The following is a 14,441-nucleotide window of genomic DNA, read 5'->3' as shown; positions in this document are numbered from 1 at the left end:
TGTTGTCGGATTAAAAACAAATAGCTAACATCGTACCACCATAGACATTAAAACCAGATTCCCACAAATCTAAACCGGAAGTGAGATAGTGACCCCTTTCATGTAAAAGGTATTCCCGGAAGATACGTTTCTTCGATGATGAAGTACTAAATAGGTGAGTTAAAGGCTCAGGACTACAGTTTTCCTTATAAAATTCTAACCAATTTCGCGTGATCATTGTTCAGATGTGACATTTGTGTCCTATTTATTTATGTGTCATTGTAATATATTCATGAGAATGGGGTGTATACTGTGGCTATGTTGTTAGCTCGCTAATGGTAATGCTAAAGCCAGCGCTAGCACTGTTGTTTTCTCCACTTGTAATGCAAGCCTAAATCAATTAAATATCACCCCCAGTATTATATACTAATTGTACATGTGTGTACGTAAACGGAACATGCATGTATTGCTAAACCAGTTGTAGCTTGCCAGTTTCAGTTTAGCTGTCAGCTAACTAGCTGGTTAGCTATCTATTATAGCTAGTTAGTTATATAAGTTACCTAGTTATTGTACCGTTTTCGTACCATTTCTAAGGCAGTGATTTGTGTCGACTGGTTGGTCAAGTTGGTCACTTATGTAATGTGGCTTGCGGTACACAGGCCAGATCTCAGGGTTAAGTTGTTTGTCTGTAGGAGGGTAATTTAGCCTAATGTGTTCAGTCTTCAACCCCAATGCTAATTGATGCATTCTAAGCTAATCAATACTCTAAATACGCCTTCTCAGAATCAGATAAATCAACAGCATTTATTGTTATCTCTAACAGTCCAATGTTCAAAGTAACTTGTGTTTACTTTATTAGAGGGTGGGCCGGCCATCACAGTGAAGATCAAGTCTTGTTGATTGACATCTATCATATTTGCCCTTTCCGTACATGTATGCCATTTTACTGAAAACACTGTTGTGTTAAGTTTTCCTTGTGAGGTATTTACATTTTAATTCAATCACTTTTGACCGGACCCCTTTTGATTTGAACAAAACCGACACATATTTGCCCATGGTAGAAGTGGTCAGGACATGCCTTTTTGGACCTGAATGCCAAAACATCCAACATCCAAAGGTGCTCAAAGTTGACCCATTTTTGCATACCCCACCATACCATTAGACATCCATATCTTCATCACTGGAAAAGATAAACAGTTGAGATTGATATCATTTAAAAGCTTACAAACAGGGTATTGGGAAATTCAGAAGATCACCAGGCAATCATTTTACCTCATACCTCATCCCCATATTGTTATTTATCTTCTTGCTCTTTTGCATCCCAGTATCTCTACTTGCATATTGTAATTATTTCGCCTCTATGGCCTATTTATTGCCTTACTTCCCTAATCTTCTACATTTGCACGCACGGTACATAGATTTTTCTATTGTGTTATTGACTGTACGTTTGTTTATGTGTAACTCTGTGTTGTTGTTTTTGTCGCACTGCTTTGCTTTATCTTGGCCAGGTCGCAGCTGTAAATGAGAACTTGTTCTCAACTGGCCTACCTGGTTAAATACAGGTGAAATAAACAAATCAAATGTATTTGTCACATACACATGGTTAGCAGATGTTAATGTGAGTGTAAAGGGATAAAGAATATGTACATAAAGATATATGAATGAGTGATGGTACAGAACGGCATAGGCAAGATGGAGTAGATGGTATAGAGTACAGTATATACATATGAGATGAGTAATGCAGAGTATGTAAACATTATATTAAGTAGCATTCTTTAAAGTAGCTAGTGATATATTTTTACATACATTTCCATTATTATTATTAAGTGGCTGGAGTTGGGTTGGCAGCAGCCACTCAATGTTAGTGGTGGCTGTTTAACCATCTGATGGCCTTGAGATAGACGCTGTTTTTCAGTCTATCGGTCCCTGCTTTGATGCACCTGTACTGACCTCGTCTTCTGGATGATAGCGGGGTGAACAGGCAGTGGCTCGGGTGGTTGTTGTCCTTGATGATCTTTATGGCCTTCCTGTGACATCGGGTGGTGTAGGTGTCCTGAAGGGCAGGTAGTTTGCCCCGGGTGATGCGCTGTGCAGACCTCACTACCCTCTGGAGAGTCTTACGGTTGTGGGCGGAGCAGTTGCCGTACCAGGCGGTGATACAGCCCGACAGGATGCTCTCGATTGTGCATCTGTAGAAGTTTGTGAGTGCTTTTGGTGACAAGCCAAATTTCTTCAGCCTCCTGAGGTTGAAGAGGCGCTGCTGCGCTGTCTGTGGGTGGACCAATTCAGTTTGTCCGTGATGTGTACACTGAGGAACTTAACTTACTACCCTCTCCACTACTGACCGTCGATGTGGATAGGGGGGTGCTCCCTCGGCTGTTTCCTGAAGTCCACAATCATCTCCTTTGTTTTGTTGACGTTGAGTGTGAGGTTATTTTCCTGACACCACACTCTGAGGGCCCTCACCTCCTCCCTGTAGGCCGTCTCGTCGTTGTTGGTAATCAAGCCTACCACTGTAGTGTCGTCCACAAACTTGATGATTGAGTTGGAGGCGTGCATGGCCATGCAGTCATGGGTGTACAGGGAGTACAGGAGAGGGCTCAGAACGCACCCTTGTCGGGCCCCTGTGTTGAGGATCAGCGGGGTGGGGATGTTGTTACCTACCCTCACCACCTGGGGTCGGCCCGTCAGGAAGTCCAGTACCCAGTTGCACAGGGCGGGGTCGAGACCCAGGGTCTCGAGCTTGGTGACGAGTTTGGAGGGTACTATGGTGTTAAATGCTGAGCTGTAGTCGATGAACAGCATTCTCACATAGGTATTCCTCTTGTCCAGATGGGTTAGGGCAGTATGCAGTGTGGTTGCGATTGCATCATCTGTGGACCTATTTGGGCGGTAAGCAAATTGGAGTGGGTCTAGGGTGTCAGGTAGGGTGGAGGTGATATGGTCCTTGACTTGTCTCTCAAAGCACTTCATGATGACGGAAGTGAGTGCTACGGGGCGGTAGTCGTTTAGCTCAGTTACCTTAGCTTTCTTGGGAACAGGAGCATGCGCAGACCAGCTGGCTGGTGTGTTTACGGACATATTCAATCAATCCTTATCCCAGTCTGATGTTCCCACATGCTTCAAGAGGGCCACCATTGTTCCTGTTCCCAAGAAAGCTATGTTATTGCGGGTGTAGCGCAATGCTTGTGTTCCTAGCTCCAACAGTGCTGTAATGTCTAACAATACACACAACAAGCAAATCTAAAAGTAAAATAATGGAATTAAGAAATATAGACATATTAGAACAAGCCATGTCTGAGTCCGGAGTAAAATATTGTGCATGTGTGTGATGTATAGGCAGTATATGGATAGAAAATGTAGTATATCTGAAGAATACATAGGATACAATAGTATATGTACAGCAATAGTTTAATAGGATGGCCTTGACTAGAATACAGTACTGTGCATTTGCAAAGTATTCAGACCCCTTGACTATTTCCACATTTTGTTACGTTACAGCCTTGCTCTAAAATGGATTAAATAAAAAAATGTACCTCATCAATCTACACACAATACCCCACAATGACAAAGCAAAAAGATTTTTAGAAATGTTTGCAAATGTATTAAAACAGAAATACCTTATTTACATAAGTATTCAAACCATTTGCTATGAGACTTGAGATTAAGCTCATGTGCATCCTGTTTACATTGATCATCCTTGAGATGTTTCTACAACTTGGAGTCCACCGGACACCCTTTAAAATGAGTGGATTCAGCTAGTTCAGCCATACCCGTTGCTGACAGGTGTATAAAATTGAGCACAAAGCCACACAATCTCAATAGACAAACATTGACAATAGAATGGCCTTATTGAAGAGCTCGGTGACTTTCAACATGACACCGTCATAGGATGCCACCTTTCCAACAAGTCAGTTTGTAAAATTTCTGCCCCGCTAGAGCTGCCCCAGTCAACTATAAGTGCTGTTATTGTGAAGTGTAAACGTCTAGGAGCAACAACGGCTCAGCCGCAAAGTGGTAGGCCACACAAGCTCACAGAACGGGACTGCCGAGTGCTGAAGCGCGTAAAATCGTCTGTCCTTGGTTGCAACACACCATGCGCAATGCCAAGCTTCAGCTGGAGTGGTGTAATGCTCGCCATTGGACTCTGGAGAAGTGGAAACGCGTTCTCTTGAGTGATGAATTGTGCTTCACCGTCTGACGGAAGAATCTGGGTTTAACACTACCTGCCCCAATGCATAGTGCCAACTGTAAAGTTTGGTGGATGAGGAATAATGGTCTGAGGAAGTTTTTCATGGTTCGGGCTAGGGCCCTTAGTTCCAGTGAAGGTAAATCTTAACGCTACTGCATACAATGATATTGTAGACGATTCTGTGCTTGCAACAGTCTGGGGAAGGCCCTTTCCTGTTATGCCCCCCGCACACAAAGCGAGGTCCATACAGAAATGGTTTGTTGAGATCGGTGTGGAAGAACTTGACTGGCCTGCACAGAGCCCTGATCTCAACCCTATCGAACACCTTTGTGATGAATTGGAAAGCTGACTGCGAGCCAGGTCAAACGATTAGGCCTCTCTAACGCTCTTGTGGCTTAATGGAAGCAAGTCCCATCAGCAATGATTCAACATCTGGTGGAAAGCTTTCCCAGATATTCTGTTATAGCAGCAATGGGGGGGACCAACTCTGTATTAATGCCCATAATTTTGGAATGAGATGTTCGACGAGCAGTTGTCCACATACTCTTGACCATGTAGTGTGAATATGAAAAAAAATCGGCATTTGTGGTTTTAGAATGTATGTTAAAGGTTTAAAAAAATAACTTTTTATTTAACATTTTTTCAAGAAATGTTCAAATAGTTCAACTCTGTAAGCTTTTAAATTATAGCAAAATCCACCGCTTCTGGCAGACCAGCCCAACATGAGTTCCCCCTTATCCTTGCACTTTCACTGGCCACACCTCACCATTACTCCCTCTCTCTCTGTCGCAGGTGGATCGGCCCCTCTCTTAGTAGGAATGCCGGGCGGAGTGGACTATGGGCAGTTTGGGGGGAGCCTTCCTGCCATCGCCTCTCTGAATGCGTCCTACTCCACCACTGTATCCCTCCCCTCCCCCCACTACCTGATGGTGCCCCCTGGGGAGAAGAAGGTCATCTCGGACGTCCGTCGCACATTTTGCCTCTTTGTCACCTTTGACCTCCTCTTCATCTCACTGCTGTGGATCATCGAGCTCAATGTGAGTTCACTCATTGTCAATCTATTTCTACTCATTTAATTAATTATATATAACTTTTATTTATCTAGGCAAATCAGTTAAGAACAAATTCTTATTTACAATGACAGCCTACTCCCTCTTAGACCGCTGTGATACAGCCTGGAATGGAACCAGGGTTTGTAGTGACGCGTCTAGCACTGAGATGCAGTATCTTAGACCGCTCGGGGGCACATGTATTGTTGCTTTCTCTTATGTGTTTCACCTGTTGGTCTCTGCCCCTTGTTTTTAACCATTTTTCTCAGTGTCACTCTCCATACTTATTTTCACTGTTCTACATTATGCCAATTGTGTATATTGTGTGTGTACCACTGAGTATACCACACATTAAGAACCCATTCCTCTACAGGTGCGAAAGCGTTAAACTGATTGTGAAAATCCCAGCAGTGTTGTAGTTCTTAACACAAACAGGTACGCCTGTTCAAAGTAGGGCTGGGCAGTATACTGTATTTTACTATATACCAGTATTTATGCACGGACGTTTGGGTTTTTACTTTACCTTCTATAAAGTTATTTGAATGTTTGGTTTGTTAAGTGTGATACGCCGTGTGTAACGTCCATTTTTATAGTTTACTCTGCTACTTGAGTCACCCTTCTCCGCTCTCTCTCTCTCATTGCGGCTTTCAACACAGCCCTAGTCCCACCCCGTCACTCAAGGAGCGCATTTGTTGTTGCTTGACAATGAGACCCTTTTTCGTTCAGTCTGCATGGTCAATGCAGCACATGCAACAATGTTGAGGACAACGATGTTGTTTCGACTTTGATCTTAATATAAGTCCACAAGCGTTCTATAATTACAATATCAGTTTGTGTTTCTTACATCTGCAAACAATTAGTTTGTATTTTCTTAGCAAGTTAAGCTAAATCGTGTTAGCCACTAATGCTAATAACTTGTTAGCTGGCTAACTAGCTAATAAAAGTACTGAGTCGGAGCAAACGTAGCTAGCTAATACAGCCTGATACCAGTACTGGTGGAGGCTTAAATCAGCATGTTGTTTGTGCAACAGTATCTTCTAAATCAAAAGAAATAGGCGAAGCATGAATATGTTGGCTATATGAAAAAATATTTAATGTAGCTAAAGATGATTAGGGTCCCCTAGGAAACACTGAATATCACTTTGGTTCCTACACTGTCACAATAACTCGTCCATGGCATTTTCATTCGTTGTCATGTCAAACAACACTGTATTCAAAGTGCCCACTCTTACTTATATTCTAACTACAGAATTATAATAAACATTCTATTTCCATGATTCCAAAAGTTCACCCGTGTTTTTTGATCTAAATCGCTATTGCAACATTTGGTTAAAAAATACGGCCTAGTATTTTTGCCCATATCGTGGCAGTGTGGAAATTCTCAAATGAGTGCAGGAAATTATTTTAGGTTGAAGTTGAATTGAACAATATAAAACATTCCGAAGGTAGAAAGACTAATTTGAAATCATTTAGAATATATGTGTTGCCACCCTAGGGTCACGTACTACCCATAAAGCAAATTTAGAACTTTAGTTCATCAAAAACATAAAATACTGTAAAAAAAGAAGTGAAAAATACCATATGATATTTTGTCCATATCGCCCAGCCCTAGTTCAAAGGCACTTAAATCTTTTGTCTTGCCAATTCACCATCTGAATGGCATATATACACATATATATGTCTCAATGCTTAAAAATCCTTCTTTAACCTGCCGCCTCCCATTCATCTACACTGATCTGAAGTGACCTCAATAAGGGATCGTAGCATTCATCTGGTCAGTCGGTCATGGAAAGAGCAGGTGGTGTTAATGTTTTGTACATCCAGTGTATTACTCTTATCACTTTACCACTTCCTTAAAAATGTGAACAAGATTGTTAGATTCCCAGCAGAGCTGTTAACAGTCTACTTTCGGTTATTTTCTCTCAGTGTGTGTCAGTTATGTTGTCTCATTATGACAGCGTTCCCTAATGATGATGTATGTATGTTATAGGAAGAGCTTGCCTCTGGCTACATGTTTTACGAATGGTTCTACTCTTGCTTTGTCCCGCTGCAGATCCGGAACTCCATTTGGCAGAGCCTTGAGCTGGAGGTTGTCAAGTACAGCTTCCAGTCCTCCTTCTTTGACATCTTTGTGAGTGTAAACGATCAAGCTATAATAATCGGTCCGAAAGTCATACGTTTGACTGAACGTACTGTCAAGGTTACTCGCATGCCGACCCTTGCCTTTATTGAAAGCTAAGTCAACATGGCCAGCTCTCATGATCACAAAACTTGGAAGTTTTACTCTTATCTTAATTTGTCTTTTTTTTCTCCACCACAGCTCCTTGCCTTGTTTCGTTTCCTGTGTCTCCAGTTGGGCTATGCTGCTCTGCGTCTGAGGCACTGGTGGGTCATTGCGGTAAGAGCGCTCCTTGAGACAGACCCGACAGACTGGTACCTAAGATGGACTGATGGTCATATGTGGTGTGCTGACTGCTCTCACCCAATACCAGCTGTTGTTTTTAACAGTGTTTCATTCTTTTAGATCACCACTCTAGTGACCAGCTCCTTCCTTGTAGTCAAAGTCATTCTCTCCAATGTGAGTGCCTCCCCCTCTCCTCTTACCAGAAACCGTTTGGACTGAGCTCCACACTTGTCTCTGTTCTGAGCCACTTCACATTTTCACTTCTCTATTCAATAAGAACATGAGTATATTGTCAGTTTGTCTGCAGTTGACCTTTACTGTGTACTCAGCATGGTGGGGATTATACATTCAAATCTGTTATGATCAGAGTTAAGCCTTTCTTCTGCCCTCTGTGTCGACGCGACGTGTCGACAGCCTGAAGCCACACCCCCTACCATCTCTTCACTATTTATTCATAACGAAGGGGAACGAGACAAAGTGTTGCTTTTGTCAAGATACCTGCTCAGCGTCACGTCTCGAAAATGGCAGAAGCAGTAGTGTTTATTCAAATGCAATATGGCTTTCTACACGTGTATGTTAGAGTACCAAATGCTACCCTTTCCTCCATAGTGCACTACTTTTGACCAGACCCTTTATGGGCCCTGGTCAAATGTAGTGTACTAAATAGGGAATAGGGTGCCATTTGGGATGTAGCCTATATATACACCACTTGTCTCAGACTGACATGTCATTCCTCACACAGCTGCTATCCCAGAATGCCTTTGGCTACGTGTTGCCCATCACATCCTTTGTGGTGGCGTGGCTGGAGACGTGGTTCCTGGACTTCAAGGTGCTCTCCATAGAGGCTGGTGATGAGAGAGGTGAGTCACAGAGACATGGATACATTTGAATGGTTCAGGACCTTCCATTGACCATGTTTGTTCTGTCATTTTGCCAGATAGCACATGAATATGCTAAATAAGGTCTGGGCCCTCAGGAAATCCCCTCAGAAGCGGGACGTGGGTTGTATTGGACAGACAAGTAGGATGGAATGATGAGATGGTTACATTTGCAATAATGGAATGAACAAAGAGAAGAGGAAGATGTGTGGTCTTTTACTTCTCCCTTTATGGTCTCTGTCTCCCTCAGCCTACCTAGCAGCAGTGAACGCAGCGTCGGAGCGAGCTCCCATGATCTACCCTCGCGCTGTGTCTGAAGGACAGTTCTACTCTCCACCTGAATCCCTCGCAGGTACCACACGACATCTCCCTTCTAATTCTCAATGTCTTTCTCAATCTTCCTTGTCTGCCATATCTCTCTTTCTCTTTGTTTCACCTTTACGCTGTCTCTTACCTAACTGTAATATCCATTCTACCTGTCTGTGTGTGTTGTTGTATTATGATGGCCAGGGTCTGAGGAGGACCTGGATGAGGAGGGGCTGGGTCGCAGGGCAGTCTCCCCCCAGGAGAAGGCGCTGGTGAGGCAGGGTAAAGAGGCCATGGCTGTGGTGGAACAGATCCTGGCCCAGGAGGAGAACTGGAAGTTTGAGAAGAACAATGTGAGGGGCTCAAGTTCAGGGGCGTCAAACTCATTCCATGATTTTTGTACATTTATTTGAACCTTTATTTAACTAGACAACAAATTCTTGTTTACAATGACGGCCTAGGAACGGTGGGTTAACTGTCTTGTTCAGGGGCGGTTCGATCCAGCAACCTTTCGGTTACTGGCCCAATGCCACTAGGCTACCTGCTGCACTGAAGGGCCGAGTGTCTGCAGGTTTGTTTTTTCCTTTCAATTTGTATTCAGTTAAGACCTAGACAACTGGGTGAGGGGAGTTCCTAACTAATCAGTGACCATCATTGGTCAATCAAGTACAAGGGAGGAGCAAAAAACCTGCAGACACTTGGCCCTCCATGGAATGAGTGACACCTGTGTTCCAGTTGCTTCTAGTTAGCTACCTGTTGTTGTACGCTGTTAGTTTCTGGGTTGGACACACAAGATGGTTTGATAGTGACAGATTGACTGGATGTTGCTAATATGTCGTTGTTTCTCCTTTTGTCAGGACGCGGGGGATTCTGTGTACACACTGGAGATCCCCTTCCATGGAAAGGCCTTCATTCTCAAGGTACACTGTCATCACTGTTTATTTTTGTGTATGTATTTTTCTTCCATAACGTGTGGCTTGTCTGGTGTAAGTATTTAGTATATTGGGTTATATGCCTTTGGAAAGTATTCAGACCCCTTGACCTTTTCCACATTTTGTTACGTTACAGCCTTATTCTAAAATGGATTAAATACATATCAGCAATCTACACACAATACCCCATAATGACAAAGCGAAAACAGGTTGTTAGACATTTTTGCAAATGTATAAGGGAAAAAAAGGAAAAATAAAGAAATATGAGACTTGAAACTGAGCTCCGGTGCATCCTGTTTCCATTGATCATCCTTGAGATGTTTCTACAACTTGATTGGAGTCCACCTGTGGTCAATTCAATTGATTGGACATGATTTGGAAAGGCACACGCCTGTCTGTATAAGGTCCCACAGTTGACAGTGTATGTCAGAGCAAAAACCAAGCCATGAGGTCAAAGGAATTGACCGTAGAGCTCCGAGACAAAATTATGTTGAGGACCTCAGACTGGGGCGAAGGTTCACCTTCCAACAGGAAATCGGCCCTAAGCACACAGCCAGGACAAACAGGAGTAGCTTCGGGACAAGTCTCTGAATGTCCTTAAGTGGCCCAGCCAGAGCTCAGACTGGAACCTGATCAAACCTCTCTGGAGAGACCAGAAAATGTCTTTGCAGCAACGCCCCCCATCCAACCCGACAGAGCTTGAGAGGATCTCCAGAGAAGAATGGGAGAAACTCCCCAAATACAGATGTTCCAAGCTTGTAGCGTCATACCCAATAAGACTTGAGGCTGTAATCACTACTAAAGGTGCTTTAACAAAGTACTGAGTAAAGGGTCTGAATACTTATGTAAATGTGATATTTCAGTCAAAATCAATACATTGTTTTGTCATTGTGGGGTAATGTGTGTAGATTGATGAGGGGGAAAAAACTATTTAATCAACTTTAGAACAAGGCTGTAACAATGTGGAACAAGTCAGGGGGTTTGAATACTTTCTGAAAACACTGTATATCGTATATTCAAGGTCTTCCTAGACTATTTGATAGGTTTTGTATTTATAGCTATGTGTTTGTGTGCTGTATGTCCCAGGCGTTCATGCAGTGTCCTGCAGAGCTGGTGTACCAGGAGGTGATCTTACAGCCAGAGAAGATGGCCCAGTGGAACAAAACCGTTTCTGGTTGCCAGGTAACCTGCACTATCCTCTCCTCTTTTTCTCATGACCAGTCATCAGACAAACAGGCTTAACCTAGTACAGTGAACCTACTGTGTAAACTGTTTTGTTTTGATTCAGGTCAGTTGTTGTGGCCCATACGATGCCAAAGGCTGACATTGCTCTCCATTTGTTCCTTTAGATCCTCCAGAGGGTGGATGACAACACCCTGGTGTCGTACGATATCTCTTCCGGGGCAGCAGGGGGGGTAGTGTCTGCCAGGTAACGCAACACAACATGGACTACCTCGAATATGGAGTCATCCTGTTCCCTATGTAGTGCACTAATTTGGACCGCATAGGACTCTGGTCAAAAGTAGTACATTCTATAGGGTGCCATTTTATATAGGGTGCCAGCCCTCGTTTTGTCCATGTTTTGAATGTAAAAGTAATTAATGTCCTTGTATCCCTCAGGGACTTTGTGAATGTGAGGCGGGTGGAACGCAAACGAGACTGCTACGTCTCCGCTGGCATGGCAACCGACCACAACGCCAAGCCTCCGCACAGTCGCTATGTCAGGTCTGGCTTTGCCTCTAGACAGCCTCATTTCACTGGGAACAACACTGAAAGCAGATCATGTCAACCAGACCATTCATGCTAGTTAATTAGCCGACGTGTGGTACTACCCTCCCTCTCCTCTAACTCTCTCTTCTCCTCTCCTCCCTACCATCCATCCCTCTCTCTCTTCTCTTCCCTAGAGGTGAGAATGGTCCAGGAGGGTTTGTGGTCCTGAAGTCCAGCAGTAACCCCTCGGTCTGTTCCTTTATCTGGGTGCTCAACACAGACCTCAAGGTAAGAACAGCCTGTTGAGGATGGTTTGTGTGTGCATGTTGCTTTGATGTATAGTCAGTGGGCTGGAGAAGCAGTATAACTTTCATGTCTGATCTTGTTTTGTCTCAGGGTCGACTGCCCCGCTACCTTATCCACCAGAGTCTGGCTGCCACCATGTTTGAGTTTATGGCCCATCTACGCCAGCGCATCCGTGACCTACGGTCCACTCGCTAGATGCCCTCTCACTTACTTCCTGTCGGGAAGCTAGATGCTTTCAACCCACAGCGCCACCGCAGGTTTGGTGGTGTCACTGCAGATTTATGGGAACACCTATAGTTGGAAGTGCACTTGAGATTATGGTGGATATCAAACTTACTTAGACTAGAGGAAGGTCAACAGCATAGAGAATGGGAGACTGGTGTGTCTGTACTTTCACCTGTCTTTTAGACGTGAGGAGGTCTGGGACTGTCAAGAGGAGATGTTCCTCCTCTCCCATGGACTCCATGTTGTTTTTAAACATAGTTACACACGTTTTTATGTAACTTTTCGGCTGTTTCTCTCACTGATGCCAGTGCTGGCTGCATCTCCCTCCAGCCAAGAAGTCTAACAGTATTGAATGTGTAAAGGAGGTTAGACTAGGACTACGCTTGATGAGACTTGATGAAGACCGCTAACTCTTCTTCCGCACATTTATGTTAGTCATTGACTGGCTGTTGTGCTTTTTTCTTGTTGTTTTTCCACTGTCTTCACTGTCATTCTCTGGTAACCGGGGAAACCGCTACACATGACCACATCATAAACAAAAATGTAACTGTTGGAACACAATGAACCCACAGGGTGTCCCTTTTGTCCTCGTTGACCCACTGTGATCCATTGAAGCTGACTGTAGGAGTGCTGTAGTCCTCCAGCCACTAGGGGGCGACACCACGGATCTACTAACAACGGGAGGCAACCTACTTAATGGAGCTCAAGATGGGTGGTTGTGATGACTTATCAGTCACTCATGGGTTCATAAAGAGTTTCAGATACTCTTCTGTGCCAAGCCTTTAGTGGCCTTTGTAGCTAGAGGGAATCCAACTGCCCTTAATGATGGTTGATCTCAATTGTAACTGTATTGGTAAGTGTATCGCAGCCTTCTGAGATAAGCCTTTACTGCACTCATACTGTAGATGGAGAAGTGGCAGGAAGAATTATGTGATTCTTTATGTTAAACATTTATCATTGTGGTGGATGCAATATTGAAATTGGCTGTAATCGGAGTTCTGATTCTCTGTATCTAATAAACGTATGACAGTTCCTCAATGGCAAAGCACGCTGCTTTGCATATCACAACCTTCAGCTATCAGCCTGCTGTGTGCATGGCGATGCAGTACTGAATGTCTGGTGTGTCAGGTCATTGAACATTATGCTTGTGAGAACTCATGTTCCCCTCTAATGCCTTGCAGTCCTGTAAAAATACAAGTCGGACTTGTTCTGTTTTGGGCTCCACTCTATTTTAGGGCCCTAGTTATTAACAGGCTTAGCTACATCATTATTGTATCGGAACAGAAACAAAACATGTTGAACAAAGAAACAAAATGTTTTTGTTTTTTTAATGTATGGGCTGTCTGAAAGTGAAAATATGGTCTTTGATTTCCATGATGAAGGAAAAAAAAGTCTGAAGATAATTTGAACAGTTTGCCATCTGTGTGAGTGGGAGTTTCACACATAAACCAGTTCTGTAAATCTCTTAACTAATAATTGGGCTGAGAAAGCTGTTGGTTGGTTTGGTGCCTTTGTCACAGTGACAGAAATGGGCATACAGTGTCACTGTGACCACACTTTAACTGTTAGGACTTATCTATTACTAGAATATCACTTGTTTGCTAAAGGTATGTGTTGCAAAGGTTGCTTTATTTTCAGTTTGGTAAGTTTTAATTTCTATGATTTGTTCTAATGTTTTGAAATCATACAAACTGCTGATCGTTTACAAAAAATGTGTCAATTTACGATAGTCTTCAAATATTTTACCAGGATACTGAATTGTATTTTTTTTTAACAGAAGATTAGCCCGCCTTGAATCTCTAATAAAATGTTGAAAATAGTTATTGATGAAACATCCTGACTCCCATTTCTCAGCCTTTCCAGTAAAACCAACCCCTCAACCCTGTAACACAAACTGTCCAAGATGCCTGGTTGAGTAGGTTATCCTGTAGGCCTACATAGAAAAGCCTGATTTACAAAATGTACACTTGTGATATTAGGAGGGACTCCTCTGATAAGGAAGATTTCACAGGGAACATGACACAAACCACTGAGTGTTTAACTGAGTAGATACAGGCAACACACAGGGTTTTGTCCATTAGGTGCCAAACTGAACAAAATGGACTGGAACATGGACTACCTGGACTTGTCCACAGCAACCTTTGGGTTGCTAGCTGTTCACGTTATACGGCCGGGACAACCACACTACTTTTTTTTTTTTTTTGTTGCCTTAAGTAACCTTGGGTGTTATGTAACCATACCAAACGTAACACGTCATACTAATATGAGTATCCCGGATTTACGTTTACTATGTTACGCCTAGTCTATGAGACCAGGCTGTCCAATAAGAAACACGTATTGTTTTAAAACGTTTCCTATTGCATTCCCTGATGAACATGGTCACGCTCCATTTCTCGGTCTCCCTCTTTCTCACCCTGTCTACCATTTGCATGGCTCTCTGTGCTTGAGGCTGTGTTTATA

The 14,441-nt window shown here is 43.2% G+C and overlaps 1 protein-coding gene across 1 annotated transcript; it reads left to right on the top strand.

Moving 5' to 3' along the window:
* Positions 1-60: 60 nt before the first annotated feature.
* Positions 61-13,800, top strand: LOC115104110 (stAR-related lipid transfer protein 3). Its single transcript, XM_029625333.2, has 14 exons — positions 61-154; positions 4,964-5,208; positions 7,274-7,351; positions 7,541-7,618; positions 7,745-7,798; positions 8,367-8,484; positions 8,753-8,854; positions 9,013-9,161; positions 9,666-9,728; positions 10,827-10,922; positions 11,090-11,169; positions 11,361-11,465; positions 11,645-11,738; positions 11,847-13,800. Exons 2-14 carry the CDS (start codon positions 4,990-4,992, stop codon positions 11,949-11,951), a joined length of 1,341 nt encoding a protein of 446 aa, XP_029481193.1. The 5' UTR covers positions 61-154; positions 4,964-4,989; the 3' UTR covers positions 11,952-13,800.
* Positions 13,801-14,441: the final 641 nt, after the last annotated feature.

Source organism: Oncorhynchus nerka, linkage group LG21 (assembly GCF_034236695.1).
Source record: "Oncorhynchus nerka isolate Pitt River linkage group LG21, Oner_Uvic_2.0, whole genome shotgun sequence".
NCBI lineage: Eukaryota > Metazoa > Chordata > Actinopteri > Salmoniformes > Salmonidae > Oncorhynchus > Oncorhynchus nerka.
This window is presented reverse-complemented; position numbering and strand designations above follow the sequence as displayed.